This window comes from Mesoplodon densirostris, chromosome 5, assembly GCF_025265405.1.
Source record: "Mesoplodon densirostris isolate mMesDen1 chromosome 5, mMesDen1 primary haplotype, whole genome shotgun sequence".
Lineage (NCBI taxonomy): Eukaryota > Metazoa > Chordata > Mammalia > Artiodactyla > Ziphiidae > Mesoplodon > Mesoplodon densirostris.
The window spans coordinates 112192326-112214340 of record NC_082665.1 but is presented as its reverse complement, the minus strand read 5'-3'; the positions used below and the strand labels follow the sequence as shown (position 1 = coordinate 112214340).

The window sequence follows — 22015 nt, the reverse complement described above, 5'->3', positions numbered from 1 at the left end:
AAGACATGGCACATATATAAAATGGAATATTACTCAGCAATAAAAAGAAATGAAATTGATTTATCTGTATTGAGGTGGACAGATCTAGAGACTGTCATTCAGAGTGAAGCAAGTCAGAAAGAGAAAAACAAATACCATATGATAACACATATACATGGAATCTAAAAAGAAAAAAGTCTGAAGAATCTAGGGGTAGGACAGGAATAAAGACACAGATGTAGAGAATGGATTTGAGTACACGGGGAGGGGGAAGGGTAAGCTGGGATGAAGTGAGAAAGTGGAATTGACATATATACCCTACCAAATGTAAAATAGATAGCTAGTGGGAAGGAGCACATAGCACAGGGAGATCAGCTTAGTGCTTTGTGACCACCTCAAGGGGTGGGATAGTGAGGGTGGGAGGGAGACACAAGAGGGAGGAGATATGGGGATATACGTATACATATAGCTGATTCATTTTGTTATACAGCAGAAACTAACACATCACTGTAAAGCAATTATACTCCAATATAGATGTTAATAAAATGGTAGCTGAAATAAATCTCTGTGTATTTTAGTTTATTTCTGAACTCTATTCTGTTCCATCTATCTTTTTGCTTACATGTGTCAGTACCAATTTTTGTAAGGATTATAATGTCTTAATATATAGTAGTTTAGTGCCTCTTTAGTTGTTCTTTTTCAGAACTTCCTTAGACATTTTTGGTAACTTTTTTGTTGGCAGTTGTGCTGGAGTTGTTTCATTTATATATATACTGAAATATACTCTGTTTAAAAGTAAGCTGCAATTATTATGAGACAGGGAAAGCTTTATGCCCAAGGTTGGGTTACACCTGGGACTGAAAATGATGTATTGGAAAAGAAGAGCAAAGAGGACCAACAAAGAGAAGGAAACTAATAAATTTTCCAAAAAAAAAAAAAATCTACAAAACAAGCAACGAACAACCCAGAAGTACCCTGGAATAAAACATGCACTTGAATGTCGTAAGTTATTTCAGCAGCCAGCTAGTTTTGTGGGTCAGCATGTATTACCCTGGCTTTTAAGGGTTTGAGAAACATTATCAGTGTTCTGAGCTTAAACTGAAATCCTTGAACTTTCAGTACCTGTGAGCTTGCACCTAAAATTCCTGCTCCTGGCAGGCACTTTACCAGTCACAAGGAGCCAGCATTAATGAGTGCCCTGGCAGGAAGCAGCGCTTATAGAGAAGCTAACACGTTCTGAGAAAGACGGAGATAAACACAGACAGCAAACCACTATCTTTGAGCCTCTTGTCCTTTAAGTTATGTCGAGATCCAGACTTCTAAGTGTCACTTCGGTGGTCTCAAAAACAGGAATCTTGTGTTTGCCACTATTCCAGGTAACCATCTCTCTATCTGGGAAAAGATTTTCAAAGCTACTACTCTAAGGATCTGATTTGTTATAGATTTGTGGTTTGGGTAACAATGACTCTGACAGTTAGAAGATTTCCTTTAAGAATGTGTTACCAGAATCTTAGGGCATTATATATATTGGTTAAACATACAGATAACAGAATGGTTTATGACCTTAGTCCTATGTCTTCTTTATTTAGTTCTATTGCTATTGAAATATGAGGTGATTAAATCTTTTTTAACTTTGTTATGCTGTAAAATTTTTAAAAATCAGAAGTGCTATTGACATAAAATGTTGTGGCAGGATTAATTTAAGACACGTTTACTGTTGCCCAAAACCATACTTGAGGCTCAACAGTTTTTCAGTGCTAAACAGTGCAGACAGAACCATCTTAGAGTCTATTTTGATTCCTCTGCTCTAGTATCTCATTCTGACTAATCCCTGCATTTCTGTATCTGTGTTTCTTGAATGCAGCGTATCTGAAAGATTTAGGTATGAAATATATTAAGACTTCACTCCCCATTTCTTGATAACTGCAAAGTCTGACATTGAAAGTGAGGTGGTAATAATGTAACACTGTGTACTTCTTGCTAGGGTTTCAAGGAAGTGACTTGAAAGTGAAATGCTGGCTTTATTTGTTTATCTGTTAAGCTGGATCCTAAATGATTTCATCTGCTCATAAATAAAGTTTCTTTATGGACAAAATTTGAACGTTCATTTTCCTCTCAGTTAGTATACAAGTCTATTTGCAGCATTCTAGCAAAAGAGAGTGCAACTCATTTTCTGTGCTTATAAATTGTTCATTACCACGCTCTCTGATGGCCAATTCATGACTCCATCTGCAACTCCACAAATCTCTTTGCCCAGACAAACTTAGTGGAATAAATATGAGGTGCTGAAGAAGATGAGTTTGGGATTAAGGGAAAAAAATGTATCTCACGCAAAATTTCCAAGTCTATGATTGTAAATTTTGTAACTTCTTACTTGTATTGATATTTGTATGTAGGGTCCAGGAAAATAAATACTTCACTGACCTCATCAACACAATTTTTAGGGCTACATATAAATAATATTCAACAATTTTTCTCATTGTACATGAAAAGGGTCTCAGTTCAAGAGAAAAACAAACCTATAAGCAAGTCCTCTAGATAGGAGTACTTTCTTTCCTCTGTGACGTGAGTTATTGTAACCTATAAGGCTCGACACAGAAGACTAAGATAATTGTGTTAGAATACTTACGGTTTGGGTCTTTTAAAACAAAGCAATCAAGGTTATTAGCTTTCCCCTCTTCTTTGATAAAGAGAAAAATGTAAATCTCAACAGGAATGTCAATGGATCTTAGGTTGGCCTTAGCCTTAGAGCAGGTTAAAATCACTCCCTCCTTCGTTCATGTATTTAATATCCACTAACGCTAAGGGAATGGACTTCAGTTTTCATGTAGGGAACTTGATTCCTTTGCATGAAAATAATATTCACAAGTAATGAAACTCCTTCCTCTAGCTAAAATGTGAAAACAAAGAAAAATGCAAGGTGAACAAAAGCTCTTTAGATAAAGCAAAATCTGCCTATAGAAAAAACAAAGTGTTTTCACACCCACCTATGGTGGTGTGTAGGATAAGAATCTGGCTCCCAGTATATATCTCCTGTCACTGCTGAGCTGGAGAATCTACCCAGAGATTTTTTTCAATTACAATTCTTTCCACCAATAGACTCTGCTGCAGAGCTTTTAATTAAAAAAGAAAAACAAGTGAAATGATATAAACCCACATTGTCTCTAGGCGCTGTATTAAAAGATTAGACATGAGATGTTTGGATTTCATTGTTCTAAACATGTGTTTCAGTTGGTGCTATCGGACTCAACATGTGAAGAAAATGAAATGTAAGTAAATAGCAAGAGCCTCCATGGTTTTATTCAGCATTTTCAAAATTCAAAGAATAAAAATGTCTCAAGTCATTTGAGAAGCCCCAAATGAGTTTCAAATGATCATTATAATCATGCGAGAAAAATAAAAAGTAAATTGCTTTTAAATGCAAATGGCTCAATTTTTCTAAAAGCAGAAAAGATGCAGTTTCATTATGATCAGCTTTGTTAAATAAATAAGGGGCCTAGTTGATTTCTAGGTATTTTTGCTCACTGCATTCTCCATACTTGAAGTTTTAAGTGTCCTTTAAGTTCCTGAAAGAATCATGACCTCCTCTATGACTCCATCCACATGTGTAACTCACAGGGATGATGGGAGACAGTTTTCTGGGTAATTTGGTTTCAAATATAAGCAAACTACCAAAGATCTAACCTGTATTATGTGTACCTTTCAAAGTGCTTTTGATATGTTATGTGAATAATTGACACTATTTTCTCACTTTTCATACTGTAGGCTTAATTCTTCTCAGAATTCTATTCGGGAGATGGGGAGAAGGTGCCATAAATAAAGCTGCTGATGATTAACGATAACTGTAATGTACTGAGACTTTGTGCAAGTGTCAGAAGGCACTTCTGCCAAGCCCTATCTTCTCCTGGGAGCAGCCCTCACTGCCCGTTAGCTGTTTTTAATTATCATTGACTGTTACCCTCAAGGCTGGGGTCTCCGGGCATTGTCTCCAGATTATGAGGCCATGCTGGGTGGGATGCTTTCCTTGGCCCTGGAATCCTTCACCTATTTCTGATGGATCATCCCATTATTGATCATCTGCTTATTAAATGTGTGCCACTCTTTCAGCTACTGCATGGCTCTCCATTGTTCTTTCTTTGCCTTGATTTTGGACTTGCTTTTTTCTCTGTCTTCTGGTGTTGGTGACATAATGGACTTTTGACTATTGGTGTGCTTACCTAACTTTGGACCTCATGGCTGTCTCACCTTGCCCTTTCATCTTCTGCCTTTGACCCAGAATAATAGAATAAAGAAATTCATCATTGGAAAGGATCAGAAGTGTTGAATCTAATTCCCCAATCAACATGACAGGAGAATATGGTATTGAGGAACTTTATAAGCTAACTTTAGAGTCACTGAGGCTACTGGCCTTTTTTTTTTCAGGTGAAGAAATTGAGGCCCAAAGAGAGATAGTAACAAATTAATTGCAGGGCTTAAATTAGAACTTAGGTACAAACTTTTTGGCTACATCATTTTGCATGTAAATGTCTGTTATATTAGTCATTATTTAATATCATTGCTTTTGAATAAAAACAAGAAACCACCTCAAATATAATGCAAATTAACAGAAAATTAAGACAGAGAAGGCAAGAAAGTGGCTGATTTTGTGGAGAGCTTGTATAAGGTAAGTAAATGTATTGAAGGTAGACACAATATTTCAAATATTTTGCCAACACAGGAAGGTGTTTGTGGGATCTATTATTAGTTCTATTTACATTTTTTTTCAGCACAAGACTAATTTTTTCTGCTCTAACCTGATCTATTTATTTATTTTTTATTTTAACATCTTTATTGGAGTATAATTGCCTTACAATGGTGTGTTAGTTTCTGCTGTACAACAAAGTGAATCAGCTATATGTATACATATATCCGCATATCCCTTCCCTCTTGCGTCTCCCTCCCACCCTCCCTATCCCACCCCTCTAGGTGGTCACAAAGCACCGAGATTATCTCCCTGTGCTATGCAGCTGCCGAACAATTTATTTTTATAACTGCATTTTTAGTATAAACAATGCATTGCTAGACTTTTTGTGTATAATTTAGATATTATAAGTAATTTATTGTATGAAATCAAACAAGTCAGAGTCCCTCTGAAAAATTACACCTTTAATATTTTCCCTTCCCCAGAAATAGCCATGTACACTGATGTACATGTATGTACATAGATATGGTATTTTACAAAACATAAATACAATCATACACATATGGGATTCTGTAAATTAATTGCATTAATACATTGCTGATGATAGTCTACCATGTTACCTGGCTTGGGGAAGTTAAGTATTTTGCTCAAGAGTAAACAAGTAAAAGGCAGAGCTTGCATCTGGGCCTATGACTGATTCCTGAGCCTGGGATTTTCAATACAAATCCACACTGCATGTCCAATATTTAGATAAAATTACACACCTGGTGAAATACCTAGGGATACACAATCCAACCATCTTTTTGGATACTGTACAATTTACCCACCCCAGATTAATTAGGTCAGGCCACTGGTCTCTGGATGATATGATTTGGCACCTGTCCCTCCCCCAAATAATTGTAGCTGAATTGCATTCTGGCTTCTGTTAAGAGTAATTTTTACAAAAAGGACCCATGAAATTTATTATTGCATTTATTCTAAGAGTACTGTGAGAAACATTGCTCCTGTTGTTAAAGACAGACTCTTTATGAAGCCCCATAGTTTGAATTTGTCTCTCATTTCTATAGCTAGAATAGTTGTGCATTTGGTGAATAATGCTGCCTGTTTTTGTTAATTTTAGACGATACTATATAACCAATTATGTCTTCCATCCTATTAACTACTAGAAAGCTTAAGCCAGATCTGGAGTTCAGTACTAATTTTATATACGGGATTTACTACATTCAGTTTACTAACTGATCTCACTCTTGGCTTATTCTCTTTGTCTGATACTCTCTGTGCTCTCATTTCTAATTTTTTTTTTGTATTTTTAATATTTTCTTAAAGCATTTTGGAACACAGAATATTGAATCCATTCAGGCAGTAGTTCACATAGTAATATGAGGCTAGAGATGAATTTTACTCTCCCTTTACAATGCTGCATTGTGGTAAGAGACATGAACTCCACAGCCAGACCATTTGGGTTTAAAGCCTGCCTCTGCCACTTCCAGCCATCTTATCATGAACAAGTTACTTAACCTCTTTATGACTGAATTGTCTCAACTGTAAAGTGAGGATTATAATAGTGTGACCCCACTTTATAGCATTTTAAGTTTGAAAGTGAGTTAATTCACATGAAGTTATACAACTGGTTTAGAAGAATGCCCAGCACAGGAAATTATGGATAATTCTAGTAGAGAAGCCAATGAAACAACTTTGCACTCTTCTTCTATTTATCAAAGTAATGAATTTGCAGTTAATCTTAGGTCCACAGATTCTCAGCACTGAGAAAAAAAAATTAAGATCAACTAGTTTAACCATCCCTATAGAGCAGGAATTATCTCCATACATCAAAGTAGGGCATTGGTTGTTCTGGAAGGGACAGAAATTATCTCCTTTGACACCTACTTCTAGAGAGCTCTGATTATTGGAAATGTCCTTAAACGTTATAGTCGGATCTCACTTCTCCTGGATTTTTTTTTTTTTTTATATTTTAGACATCCTCATCCCAATTTGATCAAGCATAAGTAAATCTCTGAGTAAATAACTTTTTCTACACTTGCACCTAAACTTTAAATATTTAAAATACTGATACTGTTCAGACACTTTAATATTTTAAGAACTCAAAAAATTTCTGTTTAAAAATTGAACTTGTGAAAGACATGGAAACAATGGTGAAGAAGGAGGCACATGGAGCCAGAAGACCTGTATTCTAGTTTAAGTTCTTTGGTCAGGTAGTGACCTCCCCATTTCCTTTCCCACTGTGAGTATCTGTTGCACAGTGTGCAAAATCCTAAAGGTGAAATAAATGATCCCAAAGGAGCCTGCAGTTGTGAAATTGTATGACCACTTTGCATTTCTCCAGCTAACTGCTTCCTGGCCATTTTATTGCATATCAGTAACTTCACCAGTGTGCGCACAGGGTCAGAAAAAGGAAGTAAAGTAAATACGTTCGGATAATTGTTAGCACTTGAAAAAATATTGAGTGGCTCAATAAGAGCCACTCAATAATTAACACTTATTGAGTGTCAAAAAGAAATGACATAAGGTAGTTAAGATTTAGAATTGACATTTTAATAAGTATATGGTCTATTTTTTTTTTTTTCCGTTACGTGGGCCTCTCACTGTTGTGGTCTCTCCTGTTGCAGAGCACAGGCTCCGGACGCACAGGCTCAGCGGCCATGGCTCACGGGCCCAGCCGCTCCGTGGCATGTGGGATCCTCCCGGACCGGGGCACGAACCCATGTCCCCTGCATCAGCAGGCTGACTCTCAACCACTGTGCCACCAGGGAAGCCCTATATGGTCTATTTTTAAATGTAAAGAAGAGAAGCAGAGATTTATATACGGGGGAAGATAAAGCAATCCATACTTTTTTCTGGTCATAAGTTTAGATTTCAAGATTCAAAACCAAGAACCTTGAGCTGTTTTATTGAGCCAGGACACCAGCAGAATTTCCCTACATACATCTTTAAAGTGGGATACTACATTTTAAAGATTTTTTGTATTTATAATATACTATGTAAAAATTTTATGACTACAAAAGTGATTCATGTACATTATAAAAATTCAAACAATATAGAAATACTGAAAATATAAAGTGCCTCGCAATACCATCTTCAAGAGAAGCAAGCATTGTTAGCAATTTGGTATATATGTATACATACTAACTGTATAATACCTATGTAGTGAAATCATTATATTTACATAAAAGAAAATATACAAAGTAGAATTGAGCTCTCTGTATTATTTTGTTTAATTATAAATATAAATCTATATTCTCTTTGATGAATGGATAATATTCCTTTATAAGGATGTTCCATTAATCATCTTTATAATCCTTTATTGATGATCACTTGTTTTATGATGTTTTTGAAAGTTATACTTCAGTTACCATTTTCCCCCCTGCCATTTGTACCTATATACTTGGCTAAACCCTCTAGGTGCACACCCACACAAAAGTCTTGTCATCTGAGTGACTGACGTTTGTCTTAAATGTTTGTGGTAAAATTTTTAAGTTGATACTTCACATATGTTAAAAAGTCATTTCTGACTAGTATAATAATAAACATGACACACTGCTTCCTTAGAGATACTGGGAGCAATAAATTAGCTGACATTTAAAAATACTTTCAAGCTGAAAAGTACTAAGTATTATTTTAACAATGGCTGAAGAAGACATAATTAAGTACAGCTCTATCTCAGAAGTTTATCAGGCTGCGATGAACGGTTTTCCACTAATTAATACTAGAATACTTTAACAGCGGCCCATACACCAAGGTGTGAAAAAAGTCCATCAGCAAACATATATTTAGTGCCCGTGTCTGATATAGTGAGGGACTCTGGAATGAATAGCACTTGAGTGTCTACCCCTAGGGAGTTAAACCTCATGAAAATTACACTGTGAACTTTGTTTTTGTGTCATCTTTTTAACCTAAACCCAGGAATGACTGAGTTGTGCTTAGATACAAAAATGGTTTAACCATCCTAATGGAAGATCAACTTCTAAATCCTTGGTAAATGGTATGTGTGACCACACACACCCATTTTCCTTTTATTCTAATTTTTTTCTCCAACAGGTTTACAGGCCGGTTTAGTAATATCTTCCTTACCAAGATATTAAAGGATAATAGAGATTACGAAATTTCCCTGGAGAATTTGCATTTTGAAAAACTCTAGGTCTCTGAATAAACAAAATACTGCGATGGTTATCTGCCTAATGCTTAACACCTATGACATGTTAGCCCTGAAAAGTTAGTCACTACCTTCTCAATGCACAACAGTATTCATAACTCTAGAATCAAGCCTATTACAGTGCAATTATCTGATTACATATCTGACAGTTTCACATTTACCTGTATTCTCAGTGCCTTAAATGAAGTGGACATTCAGTAAACATTTGTTTGATTATGGGGGTGCAGTGAGTAGGTGATTGCTAAGGAAACAAGTGTGGTCAGAACAAATACTATGGTCCAGAAGAATAATCCTTGTCCATCTAGAGGCCCAGGACTAACTGCTCTTCCTTTATTACCAGGTGCACAAGCTATAAAGATCAGTACACAAATGGCTGGTATATCTGGTAAGGACGTCCTCAATTTGTGTTATAAAACCTTTGGTGGTATATGACACTCTTTTCCTAAATAATTGAGATAGAATATGAAATCATAGAGCATAAGAAAACTTTAAGGATCATGTGGATCAAAAGAAACATCATTTTCAGGTTGTTGGCCAGTGTTTACTTAAACACTTCCTATGACAGGGAACTTACTATTTTTAAGAATAATAGTTTATTCCCAAGTTGGATATTTTTAAAGGTAAAATCATTGTTCTTTATCTTGAAATCTCCCAAAATGACTCCTCCACTGATTTTAGTTCTGACCTTAAAAGCCATTCAGAAAATGACAAAAAAAAGATTGTTATAACTTCCTAAATCTTGGCTTCTGTATTTTCAAAACTAAACATTACCAGTTCTCTCAATTAGATGGTTAGCTCCTCAAAGACAGAGACCCTGTCTTGTCAACCTGTGAATCCCCAGTTCCAACATCTAAAATCTATTTGGTCACTTACCTACTAGTTGAATGAATGAATGGATGGCTGAATGGAAGGAATAATTGATGTATGAGTTAAGGAATCAAGATGCTACTCTTTTGAACAACTCTCTAATTCCTAAAGAGAAAACAGTTAAGATTACTTGGCAAGACTGACCCCCTCTAAGCTCAGAGAACATTCCAGAGTCAGTGAAAATGTATGAGTGGTGGTGGGGGATTGCTTAAGGAATTTGGCCTCCCAGATTGCTTGCATCCAGTCTTGCTGAGTTTTTGCCCCTTTCCAGGAAGTAGCAGGAGTTCTTAACTTCCCAGAATGCTCCACCTCACTCCTCCCCTTCTTCTTCTGGCATAAGGTTCTTGCTGCTGATTTTCCTGGTGGCTCTTCTCTGTGGAGCAGTGCTCTTCTGCCTCCAGTGCTGGCTGAGGAAGCTCCCAAATGGTCCCCGAAGACGCACCATGGCTGTTTTTGCTGTTGGAGACTTGGACCCTGTTTATGGTAAGCTGTCTACACACTTCTAGACTTCCCCTTTGGAAACCTTATAGTTTTGTGTTTGTTGAAAATCTAATCTATGAAAAGCAGGTTTTTAAACATAGAAGAAGACATGGTTTATTGAAGACTCAAAGGCATGCACTGGGAAGAGAGTCTAAATGAGAAAACTTCAGAAGAAAAAGACCCCAAAAGAAAAAAAAAAATGTCCTGGGGAAATGACTCAGAGTTGAGTATGGAGATAGAACCTAAACATGTCATTCAGTCAACAAGCAGAAGGGAAAAGATACACAGGGCTGGCCACTCCAAGTGAATGGTAAGTTTTAAGGTACAGAAGAGCATCTCTGGGCTTTTAATATCCATCTATCCTACCCCGTGTTCATAGTCTCATTTACAAAGCTCTCCATGTCTCACTTACTTGCAGTGATATTGAATAGCAATTTACAGATTATCTGCTGCCACTGCAGAGCCTGAAATACTGGAATTGGACAGGCAAGTGTCAATACTCATGTCCTTTCTCCCCAGACATATTGGCAGCATCCTGATCCTGTCAGGATGCTGCCAATATGCCTGCTCCCACCCCCCAAACCATGTCTTTCCTATTATTTTCCAGTCTGCATTAAGAGGTATGAAATGGAGGAAAGTATGGTCTTGAGTTATTTGTAATTGCCAGCCTCTGCTGTAAATAGAAAAATGATAATTTTCTGATTTCTGGGAAGTGACAATTGATAGATTATTTCTTCATGTTAAGCAGTGTCCTCATCCAGAGACCCTCTGTTATGAGGCTTTCCTGTTAAGGCACTGCATTGTATACTGCAGTTGCCTCAAGGGTGCTTGGTAGAGATTAACAGCTACCCTTCAGAAACTTGGATCAGCATAAGATTTTCAACAGAGCAGGAGCTGTCCTGTAAAAACTAACAGCTAAATAGGAAGTGGGGTAAAAATAAACTAAAATGTTTAAATATCAAAATTCAGTACTAAGATTTAGTGATTATATTCACTATTGGATTTTTTTTAAGTTATTATTTAACAGGGAAACACATTGTCAACTTAAGAAATGGTTATTTGGAGAAGAATAATTAAAGTCTCCAATGAAAATAGCTTTTTCTCCTAAAATCAAAAACACTTTCCACTGAGCATACAGGGAAATAGGGTCACTGGCCTTCTAACAAAATACGTTAGTCAAAGGGATCAACATGGTCACATTGGTCTATTTTTCTTTATCTAACAAGAGGTATTTAATAAATAAATGCAATTATGTTTCTTCCAACTTGACCTGAGTTCCTAAAGAGGAAAATCCACAGCAGTCTTTTCAGCCCTCTCTCATTCTGAGGAAGACTCTTTCACTAGACAGCCTTGAAGCATAAAAAAATTTGTTTTTAATTTTCAGTAAATAAGCTACCCAGTTAGACTGTTATAACTTTTTAGGCAGTTTATGTGTCACAGTTAAATGCCCATTTATCTAATATTTTTATATTTCCTGGATGGTGGTTTACATACATGCTTTTGAATTTGTCTGAATTTCCCTGAACACATATGAGTGTGAGAAAAGGAGTCAAGACTGAGATAGTACTTCAATAATCTGCATGTAATAGCACCGAGTGCAGTGAGTTACATTAGAGTCACATTCTCTACATTACCCTGAAGTCATTATGGACAGAAGAAAATATGTAGGAAGAAATTGTTTAGTATATATATATGTGTATATATACATATATATCACAATTTAATTCACACCTACCAAGCACTAGGCACTAGGTCAGGGGCTTCTCATATATTATCTCTAATTCCTAAATACCAACTCAAAAAAGTGGCTTTTACTTCCCTTAGATGATGTTATCTACTTTTCTCATTCTACTGTATAAATATACCCCATAAATCTTAGCTGCAGTTCAACTACAGATTGTCCAGAATTGACGGTAGAGAAAGCAATGAAAATTTAGTCAGGGCACACATGGCTTAGCCACCTTATCCCTGGACACTAAGTACAGCTTTATATCCTGAACCTCCAGACATTTCCATTGGGTGATTCTGCAATGGTAGGTGTTGCTCTCCAGAATCCTCACTTCCTCCCTCATTCCCTTCCTCATTCTATCCTCTCTTCCCTAATCCCTCAGGTATAGCTCTGGCTCTTATTTTGCACAAGGAACATTTAACTATTTCTCAGCTTAAATTGCATTACCAAGTTCACTTCTGTTGATGTCCATCTCAGAGGATACAACCTCAGTGGCCTCCTCATGTTTCTTTTTATCCTCACCTATGCTGGGATCAGTGATGGGTTATCCCACCCACTGCCCACCTCTCATCCTGCCCTATGGATGTCCAAGGTGGCTGTACAGGCAGTGAACAGCCATTCACATCATCTTTGATGTGGATATGGCTCTCAGAGCTGTGTTTCTTGCCATTCCTGTTCCTGCTCTCCAAAGCAAAACACAAAAGAGTAATTTAGGAAGTGGTATTTTCTGTGATCTCTAGTCACCTCTTCTTAACTAGTAATTTCTGGAAGTAAACTCTAGAGAACCAATATTTTAGGGCAGTCTGAAACCCAGACTCACACTGGATTTCCTTTCCACACTAGATTCTCATTACACTTTTACTTCTCCAGACAAAGGATCCTCCCTAACTAATATTTCCATAAAAGGAAGTGCTCTCCAAAGCAGAAGTGAGGGAAATACTACAGGATATTTTTATGGCTACAGAGGAAAGTAAGGGTCGAACCACAGCTTCTGCCCTCACAGCCCTGAAAAAGTTTGTGCTCCCAGCTTAGAGCTGAGTCCTCTACTGCTGGATTCATCCATCTACACTGCAGCTTATGGGTTTGTACTTCTGAGTCTTCCCTATAGCCACTGTTCAGAAGCAGGAGAGGAAAATGAGAACTCATTTGAAAAATACTGGTGACATATTAGAATATAAGGTTTCTGGACTCCCTGCCACCCCTTGAGCACAAAGGGGTAGATAGAACCTTCCCTCGTGAATACAGAATGTAGGAAATAAGTCATTTAAAACATTTTATAGGTGAGACTAGATTTGATATATAAACCTCGGGTTCCTCCGAGACCCTCGCTTTATTTCTTCAAAACTTATTTCATGGGGCTTCCCTGGTGGCGCAGTGGTTGAGAGTCCACCTGCCGATGCAGGGGACACGGGTTCGTGCCCCAGTCCGGGAAGATCCCACATGCCGTGGAGCGGCTGGGCCCGTGAGCCATGGCCGCTGAGCCTGTGTGTCCGGAGCCTATGCTCTGCAATGGGAGAGGTCACAACAGTGAGAGGCCCGTGTACTGCAAAAAAAAAAAAAAAAAAAAAAAAAAAAAAAAAAAAAAAAAAAAATCATGTTATTCCCATTATTTGCTGAATATATTAGTTGAAATAGTTCTGTTCTTCTGACCTGTGGGTCAGAAGTCTGACTCTCAGGACCCCATGAAAGCTGCCCTCAACTGAGAAGAGCAAAGAGGAGAATTTTGACTGATTACCAGAGGCTGGGATAGAGTGAACTTTACTGATGTTGAAATATATAAAATAGGAAATTTATCTCACTGGGAATTCCTGCCAATATTTCATGGCTCAAGTAGTCAATTATCTTGATTAGAAATATTAAAGAGAGAAAGGGAAACACTTGGCTTGGGAATCCTTGTAAAATGTGTTTAAGGAAAGTCTTGCCAGCTCAGTCCATCACAGTTTCTGATGAGATTTCTGTCTGGGAAAGGTCCTTAGGAATCTCAGCCAAACACCAAGGGCTCAAGAGCATCTCCTGGATCAAGAATCATGACTTTTCACAGTTGTCTGCTGGCTCGGTGATCAGATTTCTCAGTTTTCCTTCCCCTTTTAATAGGATCTATATTTCTATGTCATAACATGTTATGGTGAAGCTCTTTATACACCAATAAAAGGAGAATTAATCTCTCTGATACTCCTGTGGAGGTTACGGAGGAAGTGGACGTATTGTTGGAGAAAAAGGAGAAGGAAGAAGACAAAAATAAGGTCAAGAAAGTGCAGGAGGGGGCTTCACTGGTGGCAGAGGTGTTGAGAGTCCGCCTGCCAATGCTGGGGACATGGGTTTGTGCCCCACTCCGGGAGGATCCCACATGCCGCGGAGCTGCTGGGCCAGTGAGCCATGGCCGCTGAGCCTGCACGTCCGGAGCCTGTGCTCCACAACGGGAGAGGGCACAACAGTGAGAGTCCTGCATACCATAAAAAAAGAAAAGAAAAGAAAAGAAAGAAAGTGCAGGAGGAGGGGAAGAATGAAGAGCTAAAGGAGAAGGAACTTAGAGTTTGAAGTTGGAGATATTTTAAAGGCAGAAATTAAACCTATTTATTTTATACAAGCCCTAAAATTATGCTATTTCTTCTTCTTCAGGCCCACCTCCTCTTCTTGGACCCAGGTCCAGGGTCTCCTAAACAGTTCCTTCTTCTGTTATTTTCCTGTCCCTATCCCTGGCTCATCTTCTGGATCCAGTTTTCCCTTACCATCTCTGCTCTAAGCCCAGAAGGGATCCATTCTGTGCTCTCCATCTTTTTGAATGGGATCATCCATGAAGTAGTCTCTGAGACCTTTTTTTTTTTTTTTTTTTTTTTTTTTTTTTTTTTTTTCGGTATGCGGGCCTCTCACTGCTGTGGCCTCCCCCGTTGTGGAGCACAGGCTCCGGACGCGCAGGCTCCGGACGCGCAGGCTCAGCGGCCATGGCTCACGGGCCCAGCCGCTCGGCGGCACATGGGATCCTCCCAGACCGGGGCACGAACCCGCATCCCCTGCATCGGCAGGCGGACTCTCAACCACTTGCGCCACCAGGGAGGCCCTCTGAGACCTTCTTGATCTCTTCTCTCAACCATCAGAGCCTAACAGTTCTGGTATGATTCATTTTTTTAAGCACCTATCTAAGGGGTAAAAATAGTTTAGTGTTTCAAAGATTTCTTATCTCATTATATTTCCTATTTTAATGATGCTTTGGACAACCTCCTTTCTGATAATTCAACAGAAAACATAGGAGATTTGCAACCAGTTTTTTTTTTCTTTCCTCAAATGTATAAATGGAGAATGAGAACACATGTTGGACCATAGAAAGTGATTTTTTAAAAGCAATCCCACTACTAGGCATATACCCTGAGAAAACCATAATTCAAAAAGAGACATGTACCAAAATCTTCATTGCAGCTCTATTCACAATAGCCCGGAGATGGAAACAACCTAAGTGTCCATCATCGGAAGAATGGATAAAGAAGATGTGGCACATATATACAATGGAATATTACTCAGCCATAAAAAGAAATGAAACTGAGCTATTTGTAATGAGGTGGATAGACCTAGAGTCTGTCATACAGAGTGAAGTAAGTCAGAAAGAGAAAGACAAATACCGTATGCTAACACATATATATGGAATTTAAGAAAAAAAATGTCATGAAGAACCTAGGGGTAAAACAGGAATAAAGACATAGACCTACTTGAGAACGGACTTGAAGATATGGGGAGGGGGAAGGGTAAGCTGTGACAAAGCGAAAGAGAGGCATGGACATATATACACTACCAAATGTAAGGTAGATAGATAGTGGGAAGCAGCCGCATAGCACATGGAGATCAGCTCGGTGCTTTGTGACCGCCTGGAGGTGTGGGATAGGGAAGGTGGGAGGGAGGGAGACGCAAGAGGGAAGGGGTGTGGGAACAGATGTATATGTATGACTGATTCACTTTGTTATAAAGCAGAAACTAATAAAAAAAAATAAAGAAGAAAGAATAAAAAAAAGGATGTATGCAAATTTTTAGTAAAGATGGAAAAGAAGAGGAGAATATTATTTAAATTCTCACACAAAAATCCATATCCCAAATATCTATTATTTGGGATCAATGCTCTCCACTTTATAAGTCTATACAGGCAGGGTGAAGAGGTAGAAAATACAAGTGATTAAAAAAAAATAAAATGTTTTGGGTTTGTTAGATTAATTGCCTTATTTTTTAATATGTATTAAAAATAAGTAGTGACAGAGGAATTTTAAAACTTATTAAAAACATTTTTTTTCAAATTCACCAAAAATATGGATGAAAATAAGCTTTCATTCTAAATAAGGTTGTGAAGCTGAATGAAATCCCTTATTTATGAAGAATATGACATTTAAAGATAATGAAGAGAAAGAAGTTTGGGGGTTAGGAGGTGAGAGAAGAACAAAAGGCTTGAAGCAGAAAAAAAATCTAGTGTTCATTAGAGAAGAGAGAATTTAAGAGCTTAGGAGAGGAATCCCAACCATTATCTGTCTTAACAAAAGATAAGTTTTAACAAAAAATAATGTTACTATAAAATCTACATGGAATCCTTTTCTTCCTACCTCATGTGGATCAGAGCTGGGTCCCAGACGAGGCAGCAGGCTGGTCCCATGCTTTTCCTGAGAAGACAGCAAGGTGAGAGCCACAGAGACACCCCTCCTGGGACTCATCCTGGCTTAGCACCTCCTTGGCAAGATCTCCTTGATAATGCTGCCTTTCAACTATCCAATCTCCCTGACCCAATTTCTTCTGCAATTTCAGAAATAATCTTACCTTTTTCTTATTTCAGGGCAAATAGAAACACTAGTCTTCCAGCAATGATTAAATGTGAGTGCTCCCTTCCCCTCTCCCAGGATCCTGTCTTATTTTAGAACCTTTTTTGAAATGGTATTTTCATGTACTTTGTGTCCTTCATGTAAATATTCTGGGACTCATTGTAGGAAAGAAATGAGAGTATTTCCTTTATACACTGTCATGCACGGGCATGATAATAGTAATGGCTCACGTTTATTGAGCACTCATGTGTCATGCACTGGGCTAACCCTTGACATCTCTCATCTCATTTATTCTTCCCTACAACTCTGTGAGGGGTTCACTAACATTCTGAACATTAAAGATGAGGGAACAAAGGCACTTAGAGATTAAGCAACAGAGTAGAGGGTAGAATAGTGACTCAAATTCAGGCAATATTAGCCACCCCCCTGTAAGAGTACAGAATGACACAGAGAAGGGAACAGAGCAGGAAGAGGAAGAAAGGTATGTTAAAATAAGCTAAGTCCATTGGAGTGATTCTTAATGACTTGGGGAATCTGAAACCTGGCTGTAAAAACTTGGCAGTGAGTGTATTTTACAAAATTAAAAAACAAACTCTAATATCTTAACCAACAGCTCTGTCAAAACCATAGGATTTTTGTAGGCATTTTTAACTGAGCTCTCTCAGGTTCTTAATTTGTCAAAAGACAAAAATAATATCTGTCCCCCTCACAATCACATGATATTGTATGTAAACATGATGTGAAAAAAAATTGAAAAGTGGTATATGTTCAATTTTACAAAAGCTCTCTGAGCTTAGTTCTGTTTATCAAATGTATACCCTGTGGTTTTCACAAGTTTAAGAGCAATGGGCAAATTTGTAGTAAGGAAATAACAGTAAAACTTTTCTATCACATAGAGCAAGTTTCAATGTCTTGTTGCTTGGGGCATGATCTTAATAATGGCAGTGGTGGAAATAAATGTGAGCTAATAATTGTGTCGAGTCAATCTGGTCAACCACTCCAAGTACAATGATGGCCAAATGACCTCTGACTTTGTATTGGATATGCCAGGAGCAGCTCATCTGGAAAATGGACAGTGCTTACTACTGGTATCCATACGGAGGGAAGTACTGAGGCAAGTCTACTTTGCCACTGTTAACTCTATTTTATCAAGACCCTCAGACTTAGCCTTCGTCATCCTAAACTTCCTAACTATTCAAGGCTCTAACTCCAAGAAAGTTTTCATTCAGTGATCTCTGTGTTGTAACATTAGTAAGGATAATAATTAAATCATTATTTAACCATTAAGATAGGATAGTTTGGGAAACACTATTATAAATAAAAGAAAATGCATCATACTCTTAGCATAGTACAGTTCTTGCTATATAGTAATAATGCTAATACTATTATCACTACTAATAATAGTGACAATCAATTTTTTTTTTTTTTTTTTTTTTTTTTTTTTTGCGGTACGCGGGCCTCTCACTGCTGTGGCCTCTCCCGTTGCGGAGCACAGGCTCTGGACGCGCAGCCTCAGTGTCCATGACTCACGGGCCCAGCCGCTCCGTGGCATGTGGCATCTTCCTGGACTGGGGCACGAACCCGTGTCCCCTGCATCAGCAGGCTGACTCTCAACCACTGCGCCACCAGGGAAGCCCGTGTGACAATCAATTTTAATGTGCGTCAGGCTTTGTTTTAAGCACTTTACATTCATTTAGCTTTGTTTTTATAGATGTAGATACCATCACGAGATTTTTATGACACAACAAAAAACTGAGGTGTAAAAAACTGTGTAATAACCTAGGAGTAGATTATTCAATTAAATAAATAACCCCTTAAGAAAAGTGTTGAACCAGGAGGTGAGATTTATATTCTAAATATGGCCCCACCCTTCACATATTATAATAATATTTGAATTATTATACTATGGAAATTCATGATTCTAAGTAAATAGAATGCACTCCAAAGTAATAATTTTGAGTAATCTACATATGGATTCCAGTGAAGCAGCTATTGCCTAATATGTAACTACTCTTGGAATCATTTTGATAATTGTGACGTGTTCTTTGGAATCTTCTCAATGGTATTGAATCTTAATCCTTTAAGAAAGAGGTCAGCACATTTTTTTTATATTAAAGGCCAAAATATATTTGATTTTGCAAGTGTATGGTCTCTGTGGGGACGACTCACTTATGCAATTATAGTAGAAAAAGCAGCCAGAGACAATATGCAAATGAATGGACATGTTTGTGCTATTTCAATTTAATATACAAAAGCAGTCAAAGGGCCAGATTTAGTTTAAGGGTGTAGTTTCTTTTTTAAAGGTGAATTTATGGTTGTTATTATTGTTCTGGGAAGAAGAAGCCAAATCATTCCCAGAAAGGTGAAGACCCCTGTGAATAAAAGAAAAAATATAAAGAGAGAAATGGCTATAAAAAATTACTGTTGATTTCCTGTGTGACTCAGAAACAGTCTTTCAAGCCAATACTAATAGAAGACTTCCCAAAGAACTATTGGAATAAGTGCATGATCTCTCAAGGTGATCAGTTTAAGGAAGAAAATGTTTCTTTTTTGATATTTAATGGCTTGTAGTGTGCATAATCTAAAGTCAAGAGCTTTGATTTCAAAATTTAAAATTTGAGAATGCCTTTTGTTTATTGCATGTGTATACTTTAATTGCCAACTTTTCACAACTTGATATTTTTACTATTCATCATAGAGATGTTGAAATTAATTAATTGTGTTAGGTGCAGTTTACAGAGCATACATATAAAATAATGAAGTTCAGAGGTAATACTTTAATGTTTCTAGTGATATTTGCATATCTCATGATGGAAACATTAGCTAAAATGCCATCAGTGTTTACAGGAATCTTGTCTTCTGATCTTCCAAAAGGACTATTTCTTCTAGTTTCAGCTGTTAAGTTGTAGATGCTTCTTTATGGCTTAGTCAATGATGGTCTAATGGGTTCATGAGAGCAAACTTTCTTGCTGTAATGACTAAACTATTATGGCAGAGAGTGATATGGTTGTAAATTTTTTCTCAAGGGAACAAACAATTTTCTGTTGCTCCAGTGATCCAAGAAATGCCAGATTTTATTAGGCAGTTCATGTGCTTCTGTTTTATGCTGACTAGAAAGATTATGTCTCCACCTTTCTCTTTCCAGGGACAGAAGCAGCTGTGAATCCAACTGTTGGAATGCACCTTCAAACTCAAAATCCTGAGCTGTATCATGTTCCATGTTTTGGTGCTTTAGGCCCCCCACCTCCATATGAAAAAATTCTAAAATCAAGCCGATTTTAGATCTGGATGATTAATTGAAACTATTAGAAATGTTTTTAATTCCAAAACATAAAATTTAAGAACAGTTCTATCATTTAGTGGGAATTCCTAGAGATCAATTAATGTAGTCTAAAAAAGGACAAATAGACAAAAGCATGAATGTAGGAAAAGAACTTGTAGCATGGAGATGTTTCCGTAGTAAATTCGTGGACTCTTGGTATGTCACTGCTGCTTTATACTTTTATGCTCCTAATCAAATTTATCCATGTACTCAAATAGGCAGTACTTAACTCAAGGAGTGGCTTCCATTAAGGTTAGGATTCCGCTGTCGTACACATCATAATTTTTTCTGCCTCAATCTCTATTTTAATTTGACCTCTTCCCTAGTATGGAGTCAATAAAATTATCATAATTTAACAGTGACCCAAATAGAGATGCATACATGTCCAGACCGAGAACCAGAAAGAGAATATTAGAATTAGGGTGAGGGGAGAGAGTAGGAAGAAGGGCCATTTGGAGTTGAAGGGTTAAGGATGAATGAAGAGGAAGATTAAAAGTTCAAGGAGTTGTATGTCACAGCCTGAGAAGGGAGAAAGTGTTGATTGAAGCTGAAGGAGACTACTTAAGCTGTGAGACACATGTAATCCCACAGTGTGGAGAAGTAGAGGCTCCCATTTTATATGAGTGAGTGTAGACTCCAGAGCCCAAGACCAGTGCCTCAAGACTTGGCATTTCTTAGCAAACCATGGTAAGAACCCTTGGCATAAATATCAGTATTCCCATTGAGGACCCTAACTACAGAAGTAGCAGTGAGATATCATCAAGTGACATTTCTGCAGTGGCCATGAGCAAGGGGTCCAGGAAAAGACATGCATGACAGATGCCATATGGTCTTTGTTGAACAGAATCTTTGACATCTTCACTTGTTAGTCGAATATACATTTCAAATTTAACATTGACCAAGCTTAAATCCTAATTGCTTCCCAAACATGTTTATCCAAACCTTCCCTATCTTTTTTTTTGTTTTTTTTTTGTTTGTTTTGTTTTTGCGGTATGCGGGCCTCCCACTGTTGTGGCCTCTCCCGTTGCGGAGCACAGGCTCCGGACGTGCAGGCTCAGCAGCCATGGCTCACGGGCCCAGCCGCTCCGCGGCATGTGGGATCCTCCCAGACCGGGGCACGAACCCGTGTCCCCTGCATCGGCAGGCGGACTCTCAACCACTGCGCCACCAGGGAAGCCCAAACCTTCCCTATCTTAATTGATGGTTAATAGCAACCTTCCAGGTGCTCAGACCAAATAACTTGAGCCTTGAGTTTTCCGTTTATGTGACTTCCTACATCAGGAAATGCCTTAGCTTGGCTCTACCTTCAGAATAGTTCTAGATTCTAAACATTTTTTACTCCATCTCTGGTGTGAGCCATGTACTGTCAGTTCTTCCCTGGATTACTGTAATAGTATCTAAACGGGTCTGTTTGCTCCCAGCTTTGTCCTCCTATATTTTATTTCCAACACAGTAACTAGAGTAGCATTCTTATAGCATAAGGATGATCATGTTCCTTAACTAAACTCCAATGACAACATATCCCACTCAGAAAATGACAAAAGTCCTCGACACATGGCATTAGAGGATCCATATGCCTCTCAGTTCTCCTTTCTAGTGACTCTCACCCTTCTTCATTTGCTCCAGGAGCCCTGTTCTCAAACCTGCCAGGCTGTACCCAACCCCCATCTGACCTTTCCAGCCTTAGTGCTTTCTATTCCTTTTGCCTGCAAAACTCTTCTCCCAGATATCAACATTGCTTCACGCCTTCACCTCCTGTAAGTCTTTGTTTGAAAGTCACTTTTTCTGTGAGGTCCGCCCTGATGACCCTACTTGAAATTGCAATTTCTCCCAACCCTAGCACTTTCACCTCCTTGTCTCAGGTACACTACTCCTTTTCCTATAACATCTATTGTCTTCTACTTATCATCTTCTACTATACTGTATAGTAAAATTCGATTTATAATCTGCTGTCAGCCTTCCCTTGCTAGAACATAAATCCATGAAGGGAGGGATC

General features: G+C 38.0%; 1 protein-coding gene across 1 annotated transcript; it reads left to right on the top strand.

Moving 5' to 3' along the window:
* The first annotated feature begins 1280 nt into the window (after nt 1–1280).
* TMEM207 (transmembrane protein 207) lies at nt 1281–19979 on the top strand. The gene is made up of 5 exons (XM_060098845.1): nt 1281–1355; nt 3211–3248; nt 9172–9216; nt 10039–10181; nt 19843–19979. The coding sequence occupies exons 1-5, from the start codon at nt 1281–1283 to the stop codon at nt 19977–19979; spliced, it is 438 nt and encodes a 145-aa protein (XP_059954828.1).
* The last annotated feature ends 2036 nt before the right edge of the window (nt 19980–22015 follow it).